Below are 20,349 nucleotides of genomic sequence, written 5' to 3'. Positions count from 1 at the left end.
TCTTTGAAATCTGCGTATTCAAGAAATTAAGAAAATTTATCAGCTTAATTTAAGACGAAAGTTATCTTGGCAAAAAAAAACATGCAGAAATCCGGTTAATTAAATACAGAATCTGCTTGTTTTAAGGTGATCTTTTTTTTCAGGTATGAAAAGAACTTCTAATAAAATCCAACTCAGAGTATTGGAACGAATTTTAAAAACTTCAACTAATTTGAGTTTTTTCAGCAAATAAAAAAACATTTTTAAAGACATAAGCAAGAAAAATTCACCAAAATCGTTCTACTTCGTTGCAAAATCAAATAAAGCACGTAGATATTAATATTGCAACTCTATATCCGAGACTATATAATCATAAATCATAATCGGAATTTCTTCTTTATTATTCGAATCTCCTAGTTTCATTCTCTGGAATGCACATGAATCAACAACTTTTTATCTACGGATGTCCCACTCTTCATTCATCACTTCGCAATTCAGATGCACTATGTTGTTGCAACGCAAGCATCATAAAACAATAGCATCTTCAAGACTGCTTTAGCTCACAGCTCGGTCGTAGCTTGCAACTCACAGCAGCACCGCAGCCAAGCCAAGTGACATTCAAGATTCAACAGCTAGCCAACTGAAACTAAAAATAAGCTTACGTTCCACAAAGTATCTATCATAAACAACTTCGAATGGAGCTGTTGCTGTATGTTTCCATCGACGCTTTTGGGGAAACCGATCAAACTTTTGTCAATCAGTCGTGTTTTTATTGCTGTGTCGTTTAAAAGCCTTGTCATTGCGCAATCTTTTGTGTATATTTTCTTTCTTCTATGTCGATCATGTTATGATATTTAAATTTATAACAAAAAATCGAAATTTGTACTACCCCCATACAAAATGTGTTCATAACTTTGAAATAAAATAAGAATTAAGTTTGGAAAAAATCGTCTTGAAACAATCCGAAAATTTCAAAGATTAGTAAAACTAATCTATCTTGTGGTTCAATTTGTCTAAAAATTTTAGTTTGGTACGTAATTATTTTGTTTCGGAAAGGGAAACCAGTAATCAAAAAGCTTTTTTTTTTGTATTTCGTTCATGGAAAACAAGTTAAACTTTTGCTGAGTGTATAATGGCACAAGTTTTGTAGTTTTTTTTTTGTTGTTTTTTTGTTTGAAAGAAAAGATCGAATTTAATCGAGTTAGTCGAAAGAGGGGGCGGGAGGTGTGGTGAGTTGGGCGGTATAAAAGTGCTGCTGATTGTGTGAGATGTGGAATGTGATGATGAAGTGTGAATCAACACGATCAGAATCGACAAATAAAAACAAAAAACGAAATAAAAAAAGAAAGGATTGAAACAAAAGTTGAATAAAAATAAAACAAAAAAAAAGAAAAACAAAACAAAAAGTCCCCATTCCGCCGAACGTGCAAGTGTACTTGTAACATTTTTTTAAACTTGTTGTCAGCTTTTTTTTTTTGTTTTCTATATAATTTATTCATGTATCTTTTGTTAGATATTAATTATGTATCTTAGAACTTGTTGATTTTATTATTATTTACACAACTTTGTATCTGTATTTACTATTTGCCAGTCGAATTTATAATTTGTTTGTGTGGTTTTATTTTGTGCATTTGATCATGGCCGGCTTTTATAAGCGCCTGTCACTGAATGACACCATTGCTTAATGTCTCGAGTATGATTTTGATGTAAGCGGATAATGATCTCGTGTCGTCGTCAGTGATTCAATAATTCTGTTGAAAAAAGAAAAAGAAGATAAACAGTTTAACATTTAAGTTGTTGATTGTTGTAAGGCAAATTGATGAAATATGATGAATTTTTGAAGTGAAAACTTCTTTAGTATCGTAGTGATTTGAAACAAGATAAAACGAAAACACGACACTAACATTCAACTTTCTATAACTTTTTTGTTTTAATAGATAGATGAATGAAATTTGTACTGTACAAAATCAACTAATTTCATATTCAAAATTCTGAGATAACGGTAAAAAGATGTTCTTTTCCTACACAGGTTATATCTTTTGATCTAGTGCACATATAAATTTGATTTGATAACATGTTGATAACATAACCTTTTATTTGATATATCACACATAACGGTACGTGCTCTACAAGTTACACAATCTTAAATTGAAAAAAATTAAAAAATACCTCAAACCACCTGTGGAGATGTGTTGCCGATGAGCAGCCACCAGTTTAGGAAGTACCGTAATCTCAGTTTGAAATTTCGACATGGTTGGCTTAAAAAATTCTTAATTTTTTGGAGCCATGGTAAAAATATGATTGAAGCGTTACATAATAGGTAAAATAAAAAGCTTTCAGATGATATAAAATTAATTATAGGTTGTCGTTTAAAAAATATGGATTGATTTGATAAAAAGAGGTTTTTTTGCAAGAAATATTATTTTTTTAAGGTTTCACTTCTACCACGTGTGAACGGCACACATGATTTTGTTTGTTTTGTTTTTACCTAAATGTCAATTGTGATAGATTTTCTAAGAAAAATTTGAAAACAGTCTTTTGTGAATTGTAGATGGAATATTTAATAACTTTTCATGAGCTATGAAAGTTTATTTAGATCTAATAGCGATCTAGTAGCTTTGAGCCCTCCTCCGATAGGCATTTGAATATTGTTTAAAGTTATCATTTTATGTATCGTTTATTTATCTACATTATATCTCCATAACCGTCGTCAAAAAATTTTATAGTTAAATAGTTCTGTGCAAATCTATTAGTATTCCTTATTAAGAATTTTACTCATACCTAATTATGATTCCAGTACCGATTCAAAATAATAACACTGGTCAACAATATTAAATTTTTTTTTTTTGTTACAGACCAAATTATATACTTTTCTATAGGATTTTGAGCTTGAATCCGAAGTCAAAAAATTCTATCACGTCACGTTTTTGCAACTTTCTTCTGATTTTCGTTTACGAAAGCAATAGGGAAAGGTGGCCTAAAATGGCCCCCCTAAGGAAAATGTCCCATACCTCGAAAAAAGTAATATTCAAACTTAAATGCTATATACTTTTCAAAGTTTAACATATTACTCTCACATTTTTTTGCTTTGCAAGTTAAAAAAATTTCAAAAAGTATTTAAATTTTTTAATTTTCAAGACGTCTACAAATTTCACTGATCAAATTTACCCGGGAAAAATGGCACACTGTCCAAAAATGCGAGACTTTAAATGAAAAATGGAGTCAAAGGGCTCCATTTCCATTTTCTTGGAACAAGTGGTTCTTAATCCCCCCAGATCTTTCTGTTTCTACGAGTCATTCAAAACCCTGTTCATGTTGGTTGCTCGTCTCCTTACTGAAGTTTTTGCAACTTCGAATGTTTTGGATGCTTTTTTCCAGATTTTGGGCGGAATCAAAGACTTTCTTCAGTCCAGGACTTTCTCACTGTAGATCGTTTATATTAAGCAACCATTTTCAGTATATAAAAATGAAAATGTGAACGTAAGTATAAAATGGCATGTGAAAGTAGGTATGCCATTTTACCCGAGTACTAAGTAGGCCATTTTGCCAATTTTGGGTTTTTTTAACTTAAACATTATACCGAAAAATCTAAAATCATTTTAAGCCAACTTATTTTAATAAATTAATAAGAAATACTTCATGCATACATACATTTACTTCTTTTTCCAAAATACAATTTTTTTAATACTTTTTTTGCAAAAAAAAATTGATACAATTTTAACGAGTGTACTTTTTCAGGTTTGAGACAGTTTGAGATTCTACGATTTCTAGCAAGGGGGCCATTTTACCTTGGGGTGCCATTTTAAGCCACTTTCCCCTACTTTCGTTTTTGAAAAATAAGTCTTCCCATTTCAATTCGTGTTTAATTCTTTAGAATTGTGGTGTTCTAAAATACTATGGATTTGCTCTAACTTTATTTTTTTTGACGTTTTTATTTCGTTTCAAATTTGGTACAACATTTTTAAATCTATGAGAAAATCAATTTCGTCAACGAATTTAATTCGAAGCGGAAATCAGAACAGGGGTATTCCCGTTAATATATATTATTATATTTTATTTATATATTTTTTATTATTATATTTTATATTTTGTTTTGCTGAATTATAATATTATTATTTTGTGGTTGTATTTCTTCCCTTATTATTCAAATAAAAACGCCATTTTTATTTTAAATTTGCCAATATATTTCGAGGTTCATACCTCATCTTCAGGGCTAAAAATATTTATTTAATAAGCGTTTTTAATATATAATTATAAACATATACAATAAAAAATAATTTACCTATTATAAAACTATTTTTGTTATAATATACAAATTATTTCTTCGGCTACAACATTAATGTTTTATGATTATGATTGTGATTGATTTTATTTTATTTTTAATTTTTTATTTTTGATTTTTAATTTAAGAATCAAACAAAAATATTGCCGCTCTAGCTGAGCATACTAAACAAAATGGCCATTCATTTAAATTTGATGAAACTAAAATTTTAAAATCTGAAAAACAAAAATTTAAATTACAAGTGCATGAAGTCAATCAAATTATTAAACATGAAGAAATTGTTTGTAATTTCATACTCTTCTGATTTTGTTCTTTTATTTCTTTTTTCATTACCCTTATATTGCTAAATTTTTTTTAATGGCTCTCTATCTATGGATGTAAGATACTACAACTTCAATAATGATAAATGCTTGGTAAATTAAACTATAAGACAAAATACTTTAATCTTCATTTTCGATAATCTTAAATCAATTGAAAAGAATTCGATAATCTGAAATGATTGGTTAACAAATTGACCAACAGTTAATAAATGAAATAACTCATCACTTACCTCATCGACTGTGGAGTGAATCCGTTCGGTTTTATTTTTATTTTTTTGTTTATTCATATACCAATACTAAATAATTGATAGGAATCTAGGTGAGTATACCGCAGTTTTAATTAGCATTCAAATCAGAATACAAATTGTTCAGAACTCTTACTTTAAGAAACTGTTACGTCTATCGAATGACATCACTTAAGTTACTATCAGACAAGCATACATAATGAGGAATAGATGTTAATTAGTTTTTACTCAACATTTATTCAAATGTTTTTAGTTCATCAAACGAAAAAGTTTCCATTATTGTTCAATTTTATATTTTATTTTTGTATAGTTCTCAAAATACTTAAAAATGAAAATATAAAAAATTGAAAATCGTAAATAAGATCAAACAACCACCTTCACAAAAGTAACGTAATCTTTCATCTTTAAAAGGTCAATGTAACTATCTGTATTAGAAAGTCAAGCATTTTCACCCACCAACTTTTTGTCATTAATTCAAGTAGGTAAGCTTCCATCACCCATGAACAATAATTTAGTAAATTTTTTTAACTGCCCCGGGTGCGAAATTTTTTTTTACTTCTTTTCGTTTCTTGTTTTGATTTTTTTTTTTGCAAGGTGAGTGACTACTTTAAATGAAGTAAAATGAAATCATCTCAAAAATAAAACCGTGAAATACCAGTTAAGTTAATGAGAATATTCAACATTGTTTTAAAAGACAATAATAAATTGTGGAAGACATTTTCTCTGGGCATTGTAACAATTTAAAATTTGTCATCATTCATCAGATTGTTGTTTGGAAATATTAGATGTTGAAGGCATTGTTAAGATGAGTGAACAGATTGTGATTAAACAGGGTGTCTTTTTATCAGGGTTGTAAAATTTCAATTAAAAAATACATTATTTGAAATTAAAAAAAATATTTGTTGCAAATATAAAAAAATTGCATTAAAAAAAATATTTTTTGCAACTAAAAAAAAAATTGCATTAAAAATACTATATTGGGAATTGAAAAATATTTGCATTAAAAAAAATTTTTTATTGCAACTGAAAAATATTTACAAAAAAAAAAAATATTTACTGCAATTACAAATATTTTGCATTACCTAAATGTTACTGCAACCGAAAAATATTTGCATTGAAAATAAAGTTTTTAATGCAAATAGAAATATTTTGCATTAAAAAAAACTATTATTGCAAATAAATAAATTTTCTGCATTAAAAAAAAATCAAGGCAAATTGTGTGCTTAAATATCTTTTTTAATATTAATCGAATTTCTTAAAATTAAAAAAAAAGGTAGATAAGAAATTTGACAAATTAAAAAAAAACAAATAAAATATTTAATGCACACATTTGATTTTTTTTTTCAATACAGAATTTTTTTTATTTGCAATAACATTTTTTTTAATGCAAAATATTTTTATTTGCATTAAATATTTATTTTCAATGCAAATATTTTTCGGTTGCAATAATATTTTTACTTGCGATATAGGTTATGGAGCAAGTTTAGGATTCGTAAGAAAAATCGAACTCGAGATAACAATTTTACGTGTCATTACGATGATGGAGAGTGCCAAAAAAATGGGTCCGGCAATTCTGTCTGTCTGTCTGTGTGTCTGTCTCTATCTGGAGCTGGAGCCTAAACGAGTGAAGTGATTTTCTTCAAACTTGGTATTTAGCAGTTTTGGGTGATTCCCTAGAGGTTAAATTAAAATTTTATTGAAGTTATACTTCTTATGGGAGGGTGGGTATGAAAATTTACTTTTTGACAAGAATGTCAAAGGGATTATGACGCGATCACCCTGGGTAGCAGGGCTGTCGTTTCACCTTTAGAGTAGGCAGTACTTTAGTATTTAAAAATGCAGTACGCCGCAGTACGGCAAACATAAAACACACAACACGTTGCAAGTTACATGTTTCATGTGGCAAGTTGCATGTGGCAAGTCGTATGTGGCAAGTTGTATGTGGCAAGTTGCGTGTGGCAAGTTGCATGTGGCAAGTTGCGTGTGGCAAGTTGCATGTGGCAAGTTACATGTGCCAAGTTGCATGTGGCAAGTTGCATGTGGTAATTTCCATGTGGCAAGTTGCCAGGGTTGCAAAAAGCTCATATTTCAGCTCAGCTCACAGCTCAGCTCAAATTTGAGCTAGGTACCATAGCTTAGCTCATTTGAGCTGAGCTAAAGTGAGCTGAGCTGAAAGTGAGCGCCCCAACTTCCAACGCCTATATCTCGGATTTTTGAAAAAAATGAAAAAAATTTTTTTGATGCCAAAAGGTAGCGGGGACTCTAACCTACATTTGGGTACAACTCTCATTCCTCTCAGTCCACGCGTTCTCAAACCGGGAGTACTTAAAAGTAAATAAAAAAATAGGCACGATTCTGAAAAAATAGGCATGATGTGGCGGTTTAACATGGAAGGCGATTTTTTAAAAATCTGACAATGTGCAAAGCGTAGGCCCATGACACAAGCTATCATTTGGCATCACTCCCAAAAATTGCTCTCAAGCGGTTTAGCTTCCAGGATCGTTCGAAGATTCGGGGATTTTTCGAAAAATAATTTTACCCCAACTTTCAAACGCGATTTTCTCGGAATTTTGAAAAAAATCGAAAAACCGGATTATACCACTATCGGCTAGCTGAGAATATAAGCTTTCATATGGCACCACTCCCCTGTCTCTAGATCAAAGCGTTTCAACGCCTATATCGCGGAATTTTGAAGAAAATGAAAATAAAGTTTTTTGATGCCAAAAGGTAGCGGGGACTTTAACCTACATTTGGGTACAATTCCCATCCATGTAGGTCCACGCGTTCTCAAACCGGGAGAACTTAAAAGTAAAAAAAAAAATAGGCACGATTCTGAAAAAATAGGCATGATGGGGCGGTTTAGCATGGAAGGCGATTTTTAAAAAATCTGACAATGTGCAAAGCGTAGGCCCATGACACAAGCTATCATTTGGCATCACTCCCAAAAATTGCTCTAAAGCGGTTTAGCTTCCAGGAGCGTTTAAAGATTCGGGGATTTTTCGAAAAAAAAATTTACCCCAACTTTCAAACGCGATTTTCTCGGAATTTTGAAAAAAGTCGAAAAACCGGATTGTACCGGAATTTTTTTTTTATGATAAAAAAAGAAATATTTTACTAAAAAAAATAGAAATATATTTACTATCAAAAACACCAAGAGAAAAGATCACGAAAAATTATCTGTCTTATTTATAAAAATATCTATGTGTTAAAATAATTCCATTAATAACTAGAACCAAACATCTTAAGCTATGGTGTTATATAAAAGTTTAAAATATCTTCATATTTCATTCTACTTTCCAAATAAAAATCAATGTATCCTCTCACCCATCACAGCTCAGCTCAGCTCACTTTACCTTAGCTCACCCAACAGCTTAGCTCAGCTCACCGACAGCTCAGCTCACCCAACAGCTCAGCTCAACCATCAGCTCAGCTCACTTTCAGCTTAGCTCAAATGAGCTGAGCTATGGTACATAGCTCAAAAGTGAGCTAGCTCAAAATTTGAGCTGAGCTGCGAGCTGAGCTCAGCTCACTTTTGAGCCTTGTAGCAACCCTGCAAGTTGCATGTTGCTACTACTAGTGCTGAAGCACACACAATCCTCATAAAATTACCATATAGCATATTTTATGCGCAATTTGTTTACTTTCGTTAAGCATATACCGTACGTTCTGAACCGCACAACATGAGTAAATTTCACAGAATAAATTGAAAACTACATGGACGCAAAGAGGATGAAAGAATTAATTTATTGTTCACTTGATAAAAATGTAAAAAAACGAAGTGTGGATTAATTAATTTAATAATAGAAATTAAAAATATCAAATGAAATTCATTTATATATTCTGAATGAGAAGTATAACTTCAGTCGCGTGTACATGTGTACACACACTCTTTTTTTTTTATGACCAAAACTAACGGTACCTGCCATATAACGGAAATACAAAAGTTAATTTTTTTCAAAAACGGCTCTAACGATATTGATTAAAATTTTTGTGTGTAGTATTTCACATAAATGCCAACTTTTGAAATAAAAAACTTATTTTTTGTACCGTTATAAACGGTACCTCGTAGAAGACTCACCCGATTTCAACGAAATTTTTTTTATACAAAAGCGTTAAAGTAGAAAAAATATTAAAATTAAAGAAAATTTTCAAAAAACACATTTTTGGATTTTTAAAAAAATATTTCAAAATTTTTTTTTCGAAAAATCAATTTTTTGAAAACGGGTTCACGAAAAATTTTGAAATTTCGTTTTTTTGTGTAAATTAATTATTTCTTCAAAATGGCATACCAACTTTTTTTTTGAAAAATGTTGGAAAATTTTTATATATGTATAAAAAATTATTTTTTTAAAAAACGACTCCAACGATTTTCGAAATTTTTTTTTCTAAAAATACCTTTTTATACAAGAAATAAAATGGCATACTTCGTTTTTTGTATAAGATCATTTAAAATGGTTTTTTATTAATTATAAAAACAGATTTTATTTTTTTACACTACTCATGAAATTTCTTCAAAATATCAAATTTTAAATTTCTTGAATAAAACGCTGAACATTAGAGTTACTTTAAGCATAAGAGCAAGTACGTGCGACCCCAGTCGTGCAATTTATTTTTAATGCAACAATTATTTTTTTTAATGCAAATATTTTTCAGTTGTAATAAATATTTTTTCAAAGCATTTTTTTTTTTTGTATTTAAAATAAATACTTTTTTTAATTTGTAATGGAAAACAAATACATTAAAAAAATGATTTTTTACAACTCCAAAATAGATATTTGAGGTTTAGCTTGAAGCGTCTTGCTTATTAATTGGCTATAAACGTCTCATTAAAACGAATATGGTGCCTTTTAAGGACAGTCATGAACTCCAGCTCTCTCTATATCTTATTGCTAACTATTCCGATTCGCAAATAAATACTAATTGAAACCAGGGGCGTATACAGGTTTTCTTCTTGGGGGGGGGGGGGGGGTCATGCCAAAATTTTTTTTACAAAAGTTTTGGTAGTAGGCATAAACTTGAAAATGTGCTATTTAAATTAAAAATATTAAAATTTGTTTGTTTTGCATTTCGAATCGAACAGTTCCGAAGAGTTCTAAGAATAACCAAACAAAAACGTTGTGTGATTCGTTTGCTTTTATTTGTTTAGCCTTAAATCTTCACCAATTAAGACCATCCCGTCCTTAAAATACAGTGTAATGTACAAGTACTTCGATTGAATAATTTGCCTTTAAACAACTCTGCACTGTTGTCCAATAGTCCAGAATTATTTTACAAGTTTAAATAAAATCTTTTTAGTTTAATAACACTGATAACTTTCGAATTAATTGTCTTCCTAACCTCAGGCAAACGAATCGCAAGGTTTTGCAAAAAAAAAAATTGCATTTGAAAATACATTTTTTTTTTTAAATTTTGATTTTTTTTCTTTTAAGACGATACAGGATTCAAGTACCTCTGTCAAAATAGTAAGGACAAAAAAATATTTTTGGCGTAACAGAAAATATTAAACAAAATTATGCTATACTCTGTCCGATAAAAATTGGCAGTATAGGGAAGGTAGGGCATTTGCATCACGCCTTCTGGATATGTCTATCACATAAAAAAGCTCACTTAGCGATGCGGTATTATCAAAAAAAAATGTTTCGAAAAGGTACCAGCGTTACCATTTTGTCAGTAAAATTTCACAAAAACGAAAAAATAAAATAAATTTTTCGTTTAACACCAAAATAACAAAAAATAAATAATTCACTCATTTAAGACGCAGGCCGACCCCACGCATGGGTACAAAATTTTGCCTGTTGAAATCTTAAAATGCATGTTAAAATGTTGACATTTTATTTTAAGTGACCTAAGCTTGCTTAAATATTTAATTTGCCTTTAGAAGAGGTTGCCTATATTCTTATCTATTCTCGGTTTAAAAAATTATTAGGATTTTAAATCCATACAAAGCTCTACAGCAAAGCTAAACTTGTAGCCTATCAATGCCTTATATTATCGAACGAATTAAAATAATCCTAATCCAGCATAGCGTTCGCTAAAAATATGACCACATCCCCAGATATGGCAAAAATATTCGGTTGAATACCAACAAATTTTTTGACTTTTCATTTTCGTTCTTGTTCTAAAACTTCGACATTTTGAAAATCATCGTACTCAAAAGAATTTAGTAGAACACAACAATTTTTTGTTTAAGTTTTGAGTTCTTGGGGCTGGTCATGACCCCGTGACCCCCCTCCCCCCCTGTATACGCCGTTGATTGAAGCCTGTAAGTAATTTGTTTTCAAAACCGGAGATTTTCGAGCCAAAAAACTAAAAAACTTTGAGTCCACTGAAACAATTTTTGTTCATATGCTTTAAGAAGTTTTTGGGGAGACAGATAGGGTTTTTTCATAAAAGTTATGTCTTGTCAATCAAACCAATTTTCACTTTCGTTAACAATAAAAAACTTCAGCATGTTGAAAAATTGACAGAGATTCATTACCATTAGGTGTTTTTATAACTTTATCAAAAAAAATATTTGAAGGTACAATAATTTACTTATCAGAAAATGTAAATACATAATTTATTACTAAATAAAGTTTTTTTTTCTCAATTTTTAGATAACATATCAACAATAGTCTCGAAAACAGAATCTCACCTAAACAAAAATGGAAACAGATAACGTGGTAATTCGATTAGTACCAGAAAAGAAAGGTCTTATTCTTAAACATTCTGAATATGAGGTAAAAAAGCTTTCTTTTAACTTCTAAAAAAAATTCCTATTGAACAGATTTAAAGTTATATTATTCCTTCAAACATTTCAGATAACTACACGAAAATACAAAACCACAGTTGTTCGTCGATACAATGATTTTGTCACTCTTCACAGTTTGTTGGTTTCACGTTTTCCTTATCGGTAAGTAGTGACGAGAATAAAATAAAAGCTTTTATTTAAATGTGCTTGATATTTGTTTTGTCAACTCAACAATAAGATTGTTTATCAACAATTTAAAATATACATATATATTCTACTTTCTATAGAATGGTGCCACGCTTGCCCCCTAAACAATTGATGCTCGATTCATTTCTCGAAGAACGCCGACGAGGTCTACAACGATATCTACAAATAGTCTGTCAGCATCCATTACTAAATTCTGGACCAATGCTTGAGACATTTCTTACAGATAAATCGAATGAACACATTGAACATCTGAGAGCGGTATTCTCAAAGGAACTTGATGAATACTCGGCGCTTAGTGAAAATGAGGTCAGTTTATGCTGATTATAGAAAATAAATATAAGTACGTAATTGTTGGTGATGCGAAGGGCATTTGTTTTTAACAGTGGAGCTTATAGAAATTATAGACGGTTAAAAATATGATAAGTAATTCACTACACTAAAAATGTGTCTATGCAAAATAGAATAATGATGATCAAAACATTTCAAGCAACATTTTGATTATGTTTATGAAATATTTTTAAATTTTTTAAAAGTTAAATTTTAAAAAATCAAAACCGATTTTTGGTGCATGAAACTAAATTCTGGCTCTAAACTGCTCTTAAAACTTATTAAAAGCTGTTTTTCAATGTTTCTTTAAACTTTTTTGGGTATCGTGTTTCATGCAACATTTATGTGCTTCCATGCATGTTGAGAAACCAAGTTAAATTTTTTTCTGAAAATTTTCAGGCATGTTTCGGAATACATGCTTCTTATGGAAAATGAATTAAGAAACGTTTTTAAAACATTTTTTTTTTTTGCTAAACATTTTCAGAAACATTTTCAATATTTTGTCAAAATCGAAAAATGTTATGCAACATTTTAAAATATTTTAAAATCTTTTAATCGTTGTTTTAAGACCAGCATCCGTAATAGACTCAAATTGAAAAACTTTATTTTGGTTTTAAAAAATGTTGCGAAACAAATTTTGTTGCTAGAATTTGTATGAACCAGAAATACCATAACCAGGTGCATTTTGATGTTTCAAGAATTATAAAAAAGTTATTGCTTTGTACTCTTAATGAATTACAAAATGTTTATAAACAAAGAATATTATCAACATTTTTAAGGATAATAGTTGTTTTCATATTTGTAAAAATATTTTTCAGGACCTTCCACTTGAAGACCAAGGCAGACTTGCAGCCAGCAGAGAAAATATGCGAACAATGCTTAATTCTGTGATACGACTGAAACGTTTACTTGAGCAACATTCCCAACGATTACAAAATCAAGCTGTTGATTTTAGTGAAATGTCAAATATTTTAAAAAATATTGGTTAGTATAAAAATTTGAGCAATTTATATCGTTTAATGTTTCTAAACATTGAAAATTTTTTTTTTTAGATGCTTCAAATTGTTTTAAAAATCAATCATTTACCTCTTTACAATCGAGTCTCAATTCAACAGTTACAACAACAACAAAAAGTTCAGCAACATTAAGTTATGCGATAACGGAGAAAATTAATTTATTGTTGGATATTTTAACGGCACATAGGTTGGTTATAGAAAAGAAATCATTAGTTTTTATTTTTTTAAGTTGGCAACTCTAGATAACAATTTTAAAGTCGTTGATTGAAAGTCTTGAGGAGATAAAAAAACTATTAAAATTTGTAACACCAACTTTATCTTTAATTTCACAACTTTTCCTCTGCTAAAAAAATAGTACTCATACACCACAGTGTACCTTAAATTTTTGTGAATGGGTTTCAAAGATAAAACATACCTATTCAGCTTTCTTAACCGACAAGATACCCCTTACCACAAGAAGCAAATTTAAATTGTAAAGTACACTGTGGCGTATGAGTACTTTTTTTTTAAACAAAATGATAAATAAATTATTTCTATCAAAATGATAAATATTTAGTAAAACCTATCTTCAACAATGTATAGTATTAAATGGTGGACCTTATCATAAAATTTTAATTCATTTCCAGTGACCTTTGTGATCGAGTTGAAAGAGGTATAGTTTCCGATCACCAGAGGGCGCTCTCAAAAATGCTTACGATAAATAAGCAAAAAATTAAAGGTGTGATACGTGGAAGTGCTGTAAGCTAATAGTTTTTTAATAAATGCTTTCTGTGATATTAATTTTTTTTTCTATTCAATAGCCTGAAGATGTTCAAGCCCTCCATCAACAAGAAGTCGCTCAAAATGGAGTTGTTGGTACGCTTGGCAGAAAAAGTGCATTTAGTTTGCGATGTGTTTTGCAAGAAACATCATTGGCTAATAAATATCTACAGATATTACCCTCCGTACTTTTATCATTCTCTTATGAACAACAAGTTTTGAATTCAGAAACAGCAAAAGCTTGGGAAACTGTGATGACAAATGAGTGCAATCAATTAAATCAATAAAAATAAACCATTTTTAATAATAAATAAATGAAATAAGACAAATTAAGAAAGTAATTATAATTAATATTTTGTAATATTTGTTTTTAGATTGAATATTTTTTTTTTATAATAAATAAATTGTTTATGTTGATCATTAAGTAATGTTTTAGTTTATTGTTGAAAAAGAGAAAATTATAAGGAGCTGTGCAAACAAAGAAACGTTAGGGAACTAAATTAATAGAGTGAATTAAGGTCAATAACCTGGTGGTTATTGATCGTTAAAATTTACCACTTGTCCGCTGCCAAATTTGATCCAATATTTAACTTTCATAGCTGATAATAATTTATAATTGAAAAAGTTATAAACAAAATATTACATTTGCTATTTTTATTTTCGCCGGACTGTATATACAATAATTCACTTTTTAGGACAATGTTAGAGCATAAATTATTACCACGCAGTTATTTTTTAAATTCTTGAGGGGTAACTATGGTAAATTTACAGTAAAATTAGCCTGATTTTTTTTAAATCTTGACTATAACCAGAAAATGGATAAATCGCGAAATTTAATATGAAGACAGTAACAATAATATGAAAAACCATTTTAAAATTCATCATATTAAATCAAATTCGTATTTTGATGGAAGTCAAAATGGCGCTTGTTGCAAAAAACCTCACTAAAACAAGAGAATTTCAAATTAAAACTTTCATGTTATTAAACATATAACTTGAACAAAATAGAAACTTAATTTTATAAAACAATCCCTTTCAACCATTTAACAATTTTGGTGCAACAGAGAAATATGATAGTTTATAATAAAATGCACACTCTGTTACTGAAACATAACTTCTAGTACTAAGAAATCCTAGCAGCAACGAAACAGATTCAGACGAAAAAATAAAATAAACAACAAACTATCATTTATTTTTAATATACTTTGTCAGGCTTGCCATGGGTATTTTCTGTTTACATTTTTCTTATTTTCCACTTTGAGTGTGTTTTTATTTTAAGTCACATTAAACCTCCAAATGCTAATTGCCATTTTTTTTAAAGCCATAAATATGAAATAAATAAAACAAAATGGCTACAATCCCTTTTGAATACAAAAACCCCTGACTTCTAGTCTAGGCATCTATTGAAATATGGAACGAATTGTGAACAAAATTATAAAATTAGATACTTTATATGTGAAAATTAAATTTTTTATTATGTTGGTACCTATTTGTAATAATACTAAAATATTTTTGTTTGTCCATCCAGAAATCTAAGATTTTTGTTTTGTGGCCTGTAAATTTGTTTTATTGTCTAAGGCAACTCTGGCATATAATAACATTTCATATTGCTTCCATGGATTTACAACTCAGTAGGTACTACAAAAAGCATCATCTAACACTTATGTTAGTTTACAGATTTAAATTTCAAAGAAATTTTGTTGATGTTGGGGAAGAGCCGACATTCAGGGCAAAGTTTTGTTAAATATTTTTTTTTGTTATTAGACTTTTTTGAGAAAAACTAAAAATGCAGTTTTACGCCTGCAAAGTTTAATCAAAACCGTTAGAGCCGTTTCAAGTTCAAGTTATTTGGTATAACTTGAAGAATTTGTATGGGGGTAATTAAGGTAGAAAAAGAACAAAAAAAAAACAACTTTCAGAATTCTATAAAAATCATCTGTACCAAATTTGAAGAAAATCAGTCCACTGGTTTATGGCTGTGGAAATGTGTACAGATGGACGTACAGACGCACGGACAGAATTCCTAGATCCACTTTTTCTTAATTCTCCACCATCGTAATGTTGGTTTTGATTAACACCTCGACACGAAACCAATACTTGCCTTATATAGACCTATTAAAAAAAAATTGCACACTCATGGTTATGGCTTCAGGTCGATGATAACATCTGGCCCACCCTAGATGAAATCTCTAGCTACGCCCATGGTGATTGTGCTTGGCGAAAGGAGATACTTAAAATCCTGGATCAAAGAACTTTGAGGGTCTATTATAAGTTAAACTTAATTTTTAAACAGAGGCGTACGTTGAGTTGTCGGGGCCACGGGCAAGACTAAATTTTTGGGGCCCATTTGATATAGAAAATAAGAACAAATTAAAAAAGTACGTATGGGGCCCCTGATGTACCTATCATTTATTGGTCGCTAAAATTATGAAAGTAATATTTTTTGGGGCCCCAAGATAATATGTAATTTTTCTTTCAAAAAAGCAATTTATTTTTTTCGGACCCCTGAGGTAATCCTTTTTTTTTTTTAAGATGAAATATTATGTGGCTGGCTACCAATTCACTGAAAAATATAATTTGTCTCTCTTGTGTCCGAAGTGATTCATGTCAAATATCTTATCTTTTTGCTTCGATACTTTTAACCAGTTGCCTTCTCTGCATTGCCTCCTTACGGGGCCCTGGTGTGTTGGGGGCCCCGGGGCACCGCCCCACTTGCCCCAATGGTGTGTACGCCCCTAACTTAGATTCACAAAAAACCATTAGTATGTGCATTTTCATATTTAGACACTTTTAACATATTCGACTCCTTTGAAACCATATTATTTGATTTATTTTCAGCAAAAAGGGTTTAAGTTTGACCTTTTCTTTTCTTTTTACCGACTTCCAAAAAGGAGGAGGTATTCAATTCGTCTGTATTTTTTTTTTTATGTTTGTTACCTCATAACTTTTGACTAAGTGAACCAATTTTGATAATTCTTTTTGTATTCGAAAGCTGGTGCCTGCAGTGTGGTTCCATTTCCCATTTGTCCAGTTATTGCTATAAAAACTATGAGAAAAACTATAAAACCCCGTTTTGATCCATGGAAGTAGGTTTTGTTTTTTTAATAAATATGATTATTATTATTTTTTTTTTATTTTTTTGTAAAAATCTGAGCCATTAAGAGATATTTCCAAACATAAAAAATACGTCACAGGGATAAAACTTTTGCTGAATATTAGCAAGACTTAATTACGTCAAAAAGTAATAAATTCATTGCTGGTCGCGGAACGCCCACGCTCCATACAAATTTGCCCATTCTTCATTTTGTTTTATGTTCTTGTATTTTATACATTAATAAAATTGCTGAATTAATAATGCATTTTTATTCATTTCTTTTTTTGCTAATATTTTGGATGTAAAGTGAGTGCCAAAACAACATATCTTCAAAATAAATTTATTTTTGTTAAAATCTCCTTTGATAAAGATATTTTTTCAAAAATTTTAGTTAGTTGAGTTAAGAGCAGATTTTGCACATTTCAATACAATTTATTACAAAGGAATTGGTTTATTATTTGATTAAAACGCTTGGAATTTGATTTGAAGAAGTGCAGTAGATTTGATTAAGCGGCAGTAGATTTGTTTTTTGCAAGAAATGCAGTAGATCTACTGCAATAGCCTAAATGTCGAATGTCAAAAGAAATAATTTCCAATACGATTTTACACTCGAATTAAATTAATTAATTTTAGTTATTAATTTTAGTGTCAATTTAAACAAAAACTTTGTTTTTAAGTTTTAAACATTTTATTTTTTAACAAAAAAGTATTTTAAAACCACATATCTGAGTTATAAAAATTTATTCTTTTTTCTCATCCTCACACAAAGGCAATGGTTTGTCATGATGTGCGGATTTTTGGTCTTCGCTCATCTTTTCAAATTGCTTTTCTGGATGATTAACACAATTGAACATTTCCAATTCACATTCATTTACAAACTCCCTGCGGCATGTTCCATTATGGGTGCTCAATGGTTTATCTAGGGGCTTCTCTTCCTCACAATGATAATGACATTCTGTGCCTTCATGTCCTTCCTTGTGATGAGGTGATGCCAAAGCAAAAGCTGCGAAAGCTAAAAAAATTTATTAGTTAAACTTAAAGTTAAAAAAGTTATACAATTTTAAACTTACCAGAAACAATCAAAAGAACAGCGATGAATTTCATGTTTAGTTTGTTACAAAATGTATTTCAAATTTGAACTGATGACTTATTTGATCCCGCAACTTGTTTATATACAAAATCATCTCAACCTAAAGAATATCGAAGCGAACTAATTTCAAAGTGGGTAAATTACAATTTCAATATACATACTCGTACCTCGTACAATGTATACAAAAGTGTTTCGGGATAAACCCAATCTCGTTTTAATCTTTCTTACACGCTACACCACCTTTATTTAATGTCGTGCGATTCATATTACAGTGGGTTGGTTTAGCATAGAATTTGGTTTTGATATACAAAAATTTTTCAAACCAAAATTTAAAAAAACAACAAAATTAGGGCCCAATTTATACACATTCCATTAAGTTTAAAGTCTCCATTAAAAACGGGAAATTTTAAAATTTATACATATTTGTTTTGACAGTTTTTTTAAATTTTTAATGGGGTCTTTAAATATAAAGTGAAGTGAATAAATTGGGCCAAAGTCAAATATCAGAAATTTGGCTAAAGAGCAAAAACAAATTTAAAATTTTGGTGTTTAAAGTTAAGACCTTTGAGGCTCTAAAGCAGAATTTAAAATTTGTCATTGATTTTGTATTTTAAATTGTTCTATGATTCTATTCCAAGCAACTTGGTTTTTTAAAGAAGTCGATTTAAACCCAATTTATTCACTCTCCATTAAATTTAAAGCCGTCACTAAAAGGGGAAATTTTAAAATTTGTATGCAATTTGAAAGTTTTTTAGTTTTTGATGGAGACTTTAAATATGGTAGAGAGTGAATAAATTGTTTCTTACTATTTGAAATTTTTAAAAAAATCTTCTTAAATTGGCTTAAATGCCATTTTTTCATTGTAAAAAGCCCCACTGTATTGCATTGAAGTAGTAAACAAACGTTTACTTCCCTGATGCAAAGTCATACCGGTGGATCCCAAGATATATATTTTTGTTGTTTTCATATATGCGGGGCCTGGCTTGATGAAAGAGAGCTTGATTTGATTACTATACTGCATTAAAATACATTTAATTTCATTGGAACTCACTTAAACAGGTCTAATTTCATTTAAACTTTTAATTTATTGTTAATTTTTACAAATTAAATTATATTAAATCAGAAAAAACATTATCTGATGATAGTTTATTTATGTAATTTGTAATTGAGATCTAATAACAATAATAATAATAATTGTTTGTGTTGTTCTAAATGCCGGTTAGTTTAAATAAGTCTTCAATTAATTCAACTATATTACTCATACGAAAAGAGTAATTGAGAACAATTGTTAACATTTCTAAAATGTTTCTTAGAAAATCTCTAGTTGTTTCCTATGAATAATAAATCAGGCAAAATGATAATTTTGAGAATTTGAAAATTTGTGAAAAGGTTAGGTCATTATGAGCAGAGCGTCTAATTAATCTTCCATACTTGCAACTCAAATTACATGTACAATTAAACATACTAAATGTTAAGTTATTCGTAAAATCAGCGCTATAGAGCTATCGTAATGTATTAGTTATTTTTTCAAAGTTTAAACAATCGAATCGAGATAAAGAATGAAACATAGCATAAAATGAGAAAAATTAGCCAAACTTTTTTCTCACTCATCAGTCATAATCTTATTGTGTAAGCAACGGATAGGTCGTGTTATTCCAAGCTCTCGAGATTGGTTTTTGGAATAAGGAACCAGAACTTAATTTACATTAAAAAAAAAAATTAAAATCCTATGTAGACAAAGACTTCTTTCTGGTAAAAATACCTTTTATATAATCATTTTTATCAAAAAAATAAAACCGACTTCCATGAATCAAAACTGGGTTTTATGGTTTTTCTCATAGTTCTTAACAAAAACTGAAGGAAATTAAAATAGGACGACCACACTGCAGACACCAGCTTATCAATACAAAAAGAATTATCAAAATTGGTTCACTCAGTCCAAAGATATGAGGTAACAAACATTTAAAAAAAAAAAGTACAGACGAATTGAATACCTCCTACTTTTTGGAAGTCGGTAAAAAGGAACTGTAATCAACGATCTCCGCTATAGAACAGCTTTTGTTCATTATTCTCTTTTTATTATAGTGTTTGAACCCATTTAAACAATTTTTTATTATAAACTCTAACCTTTGCATTTTTATTTAATACTTTACTTAATTTCTTGAAAATAAAAATTGGTCTCCGATCAAGTTTTGGATTTTTAAAAACTATATTTTGGAAACCATAAGACCCTTAGAAACGGATGTGAGCTCAAATTACATAATGAGACATTTTGTTGGCAAATGCCAACTAGTTTTGAG

General features: G+C 29.6%; 2 protein-coding genes across 2 annotated transcripts; one reads left to right on the top strand and one right to left on the bottom strand.

Moving 5' to 3' along the window:
- The first annotated feature begins 735 nt into the window (after positions 1 to 735).
- LOC129919844 (sorting nexin-8-like) lies at positions 736 to 14,289 on the top strand. Its single transcript, XM_056000928.1, has 8 exons — positions 736 to 1,009; positions 11,423 to 11,545; positions 11,627 to 11,718; positions 11,844 to 12,069; positions 12,909 to 13,074; positions 13,143 to 13,293; positions 13,733 to 13,844; positions 13,907 to 14,289. The coding sequence occupies exons 2-8, from the start codon at positions 11,471 to 11,473 to the stop codon at positions 14,150 to 14,152; spliced, it is 1,068 nt and encodes a 355-aa protein (XP_055856903.1). The 5' UTR covers positions 736 to 1,009; positions 11,423 to 11,470; the 3' UTR covers positions 14,153 to 14,289.
- Positions 14,290 to 17,624: 3,335 nt separating this feature from the next.
- Positions 17,625 to 18,177, bottom strand: LOC129919846 (uncharacterized). Its single transcript, XM_056000930.1, has 2 exons — positions 18,030 to 18,177; positions 17,625 to 17,971 (listed from the first exon to the last, which is right to left on the bottom strand). The coding sequence occupies exons 1-2, from the start codon at positions 18,061 to 18,063 to the stop codon at positions 17,700 to 17,702; spliced, it is 306 nt and encodes a 101-aa protein (XP_055856905.1). The 5' UTR covers positions 18,064 to 18,177; the 3' UTR covers positions 17,625 to 17,699.
- Positions 18,178 to 20,349: the final 2,172 nt, after the last annotated feature.

The sequence above is a fragment of the Episyrphus balteatus genome, chromosome 4, assembly GCF_945859705.1.
Source record: "Episyrphus balteatus chromosome 4, idEpiBalt1.1, whole genome shotgun sequence".
Classification (NCBI taxonomy): domain Eukaryota; kingdom Metazoa; phylum Arthropoda; class Insecta; order Diptera; family Syrphidae; genus Episyrphus; species Episyrphus balteatus.
The sequence above is the reverse complement of the archived record's forward strand: the minus strand, read 5'-3'. Positions and strand labels throughout refer to the sequence as shown.

What these genes read in the sequence shown, in the direction of transcription:
- LOC129919844 (XM_056000928.1), top strand. Translation starts at nt 11,471, where the DNA reads ATGGAAACAGATAACGTGGTAATTCGATTAGTACCAGAAAAGAAAGGT. An exon ending in TTAAACATTCTGAATATGAG is followed by an intron (nt 11,546 to 11,626) that starts GTAAAAAAGCTT and finishes CAAACATTTCAG; the next exon opens with ATAACTACACGAAAATACAA. An exon ending in GTGTGATACGTGGAAGTGCT is followed by an intron (nt 13,845 to 13,906) that starts GTAAGCTAATAG and finishes TCTATTCAATAG; the next exon opens with CCTGAAGATGTTCAAGCCCT.
- LOC129919846 (XM_056000930.1), bottom strand. Translation starts at nt 18,063, where the DNA reads ATGAAATTCATCGCTGTTCTTTTGATTGTTTCTG. An exon ending in TGTTCTTTTGATTGTTTCTG is followed by an intron (nt 17,972 to 18,029) that starts GTAAGTTTAAAA and finishes AAATTTTTTTAG; the next exon opens with CTTTCGCAGCTTTTGCTTTG.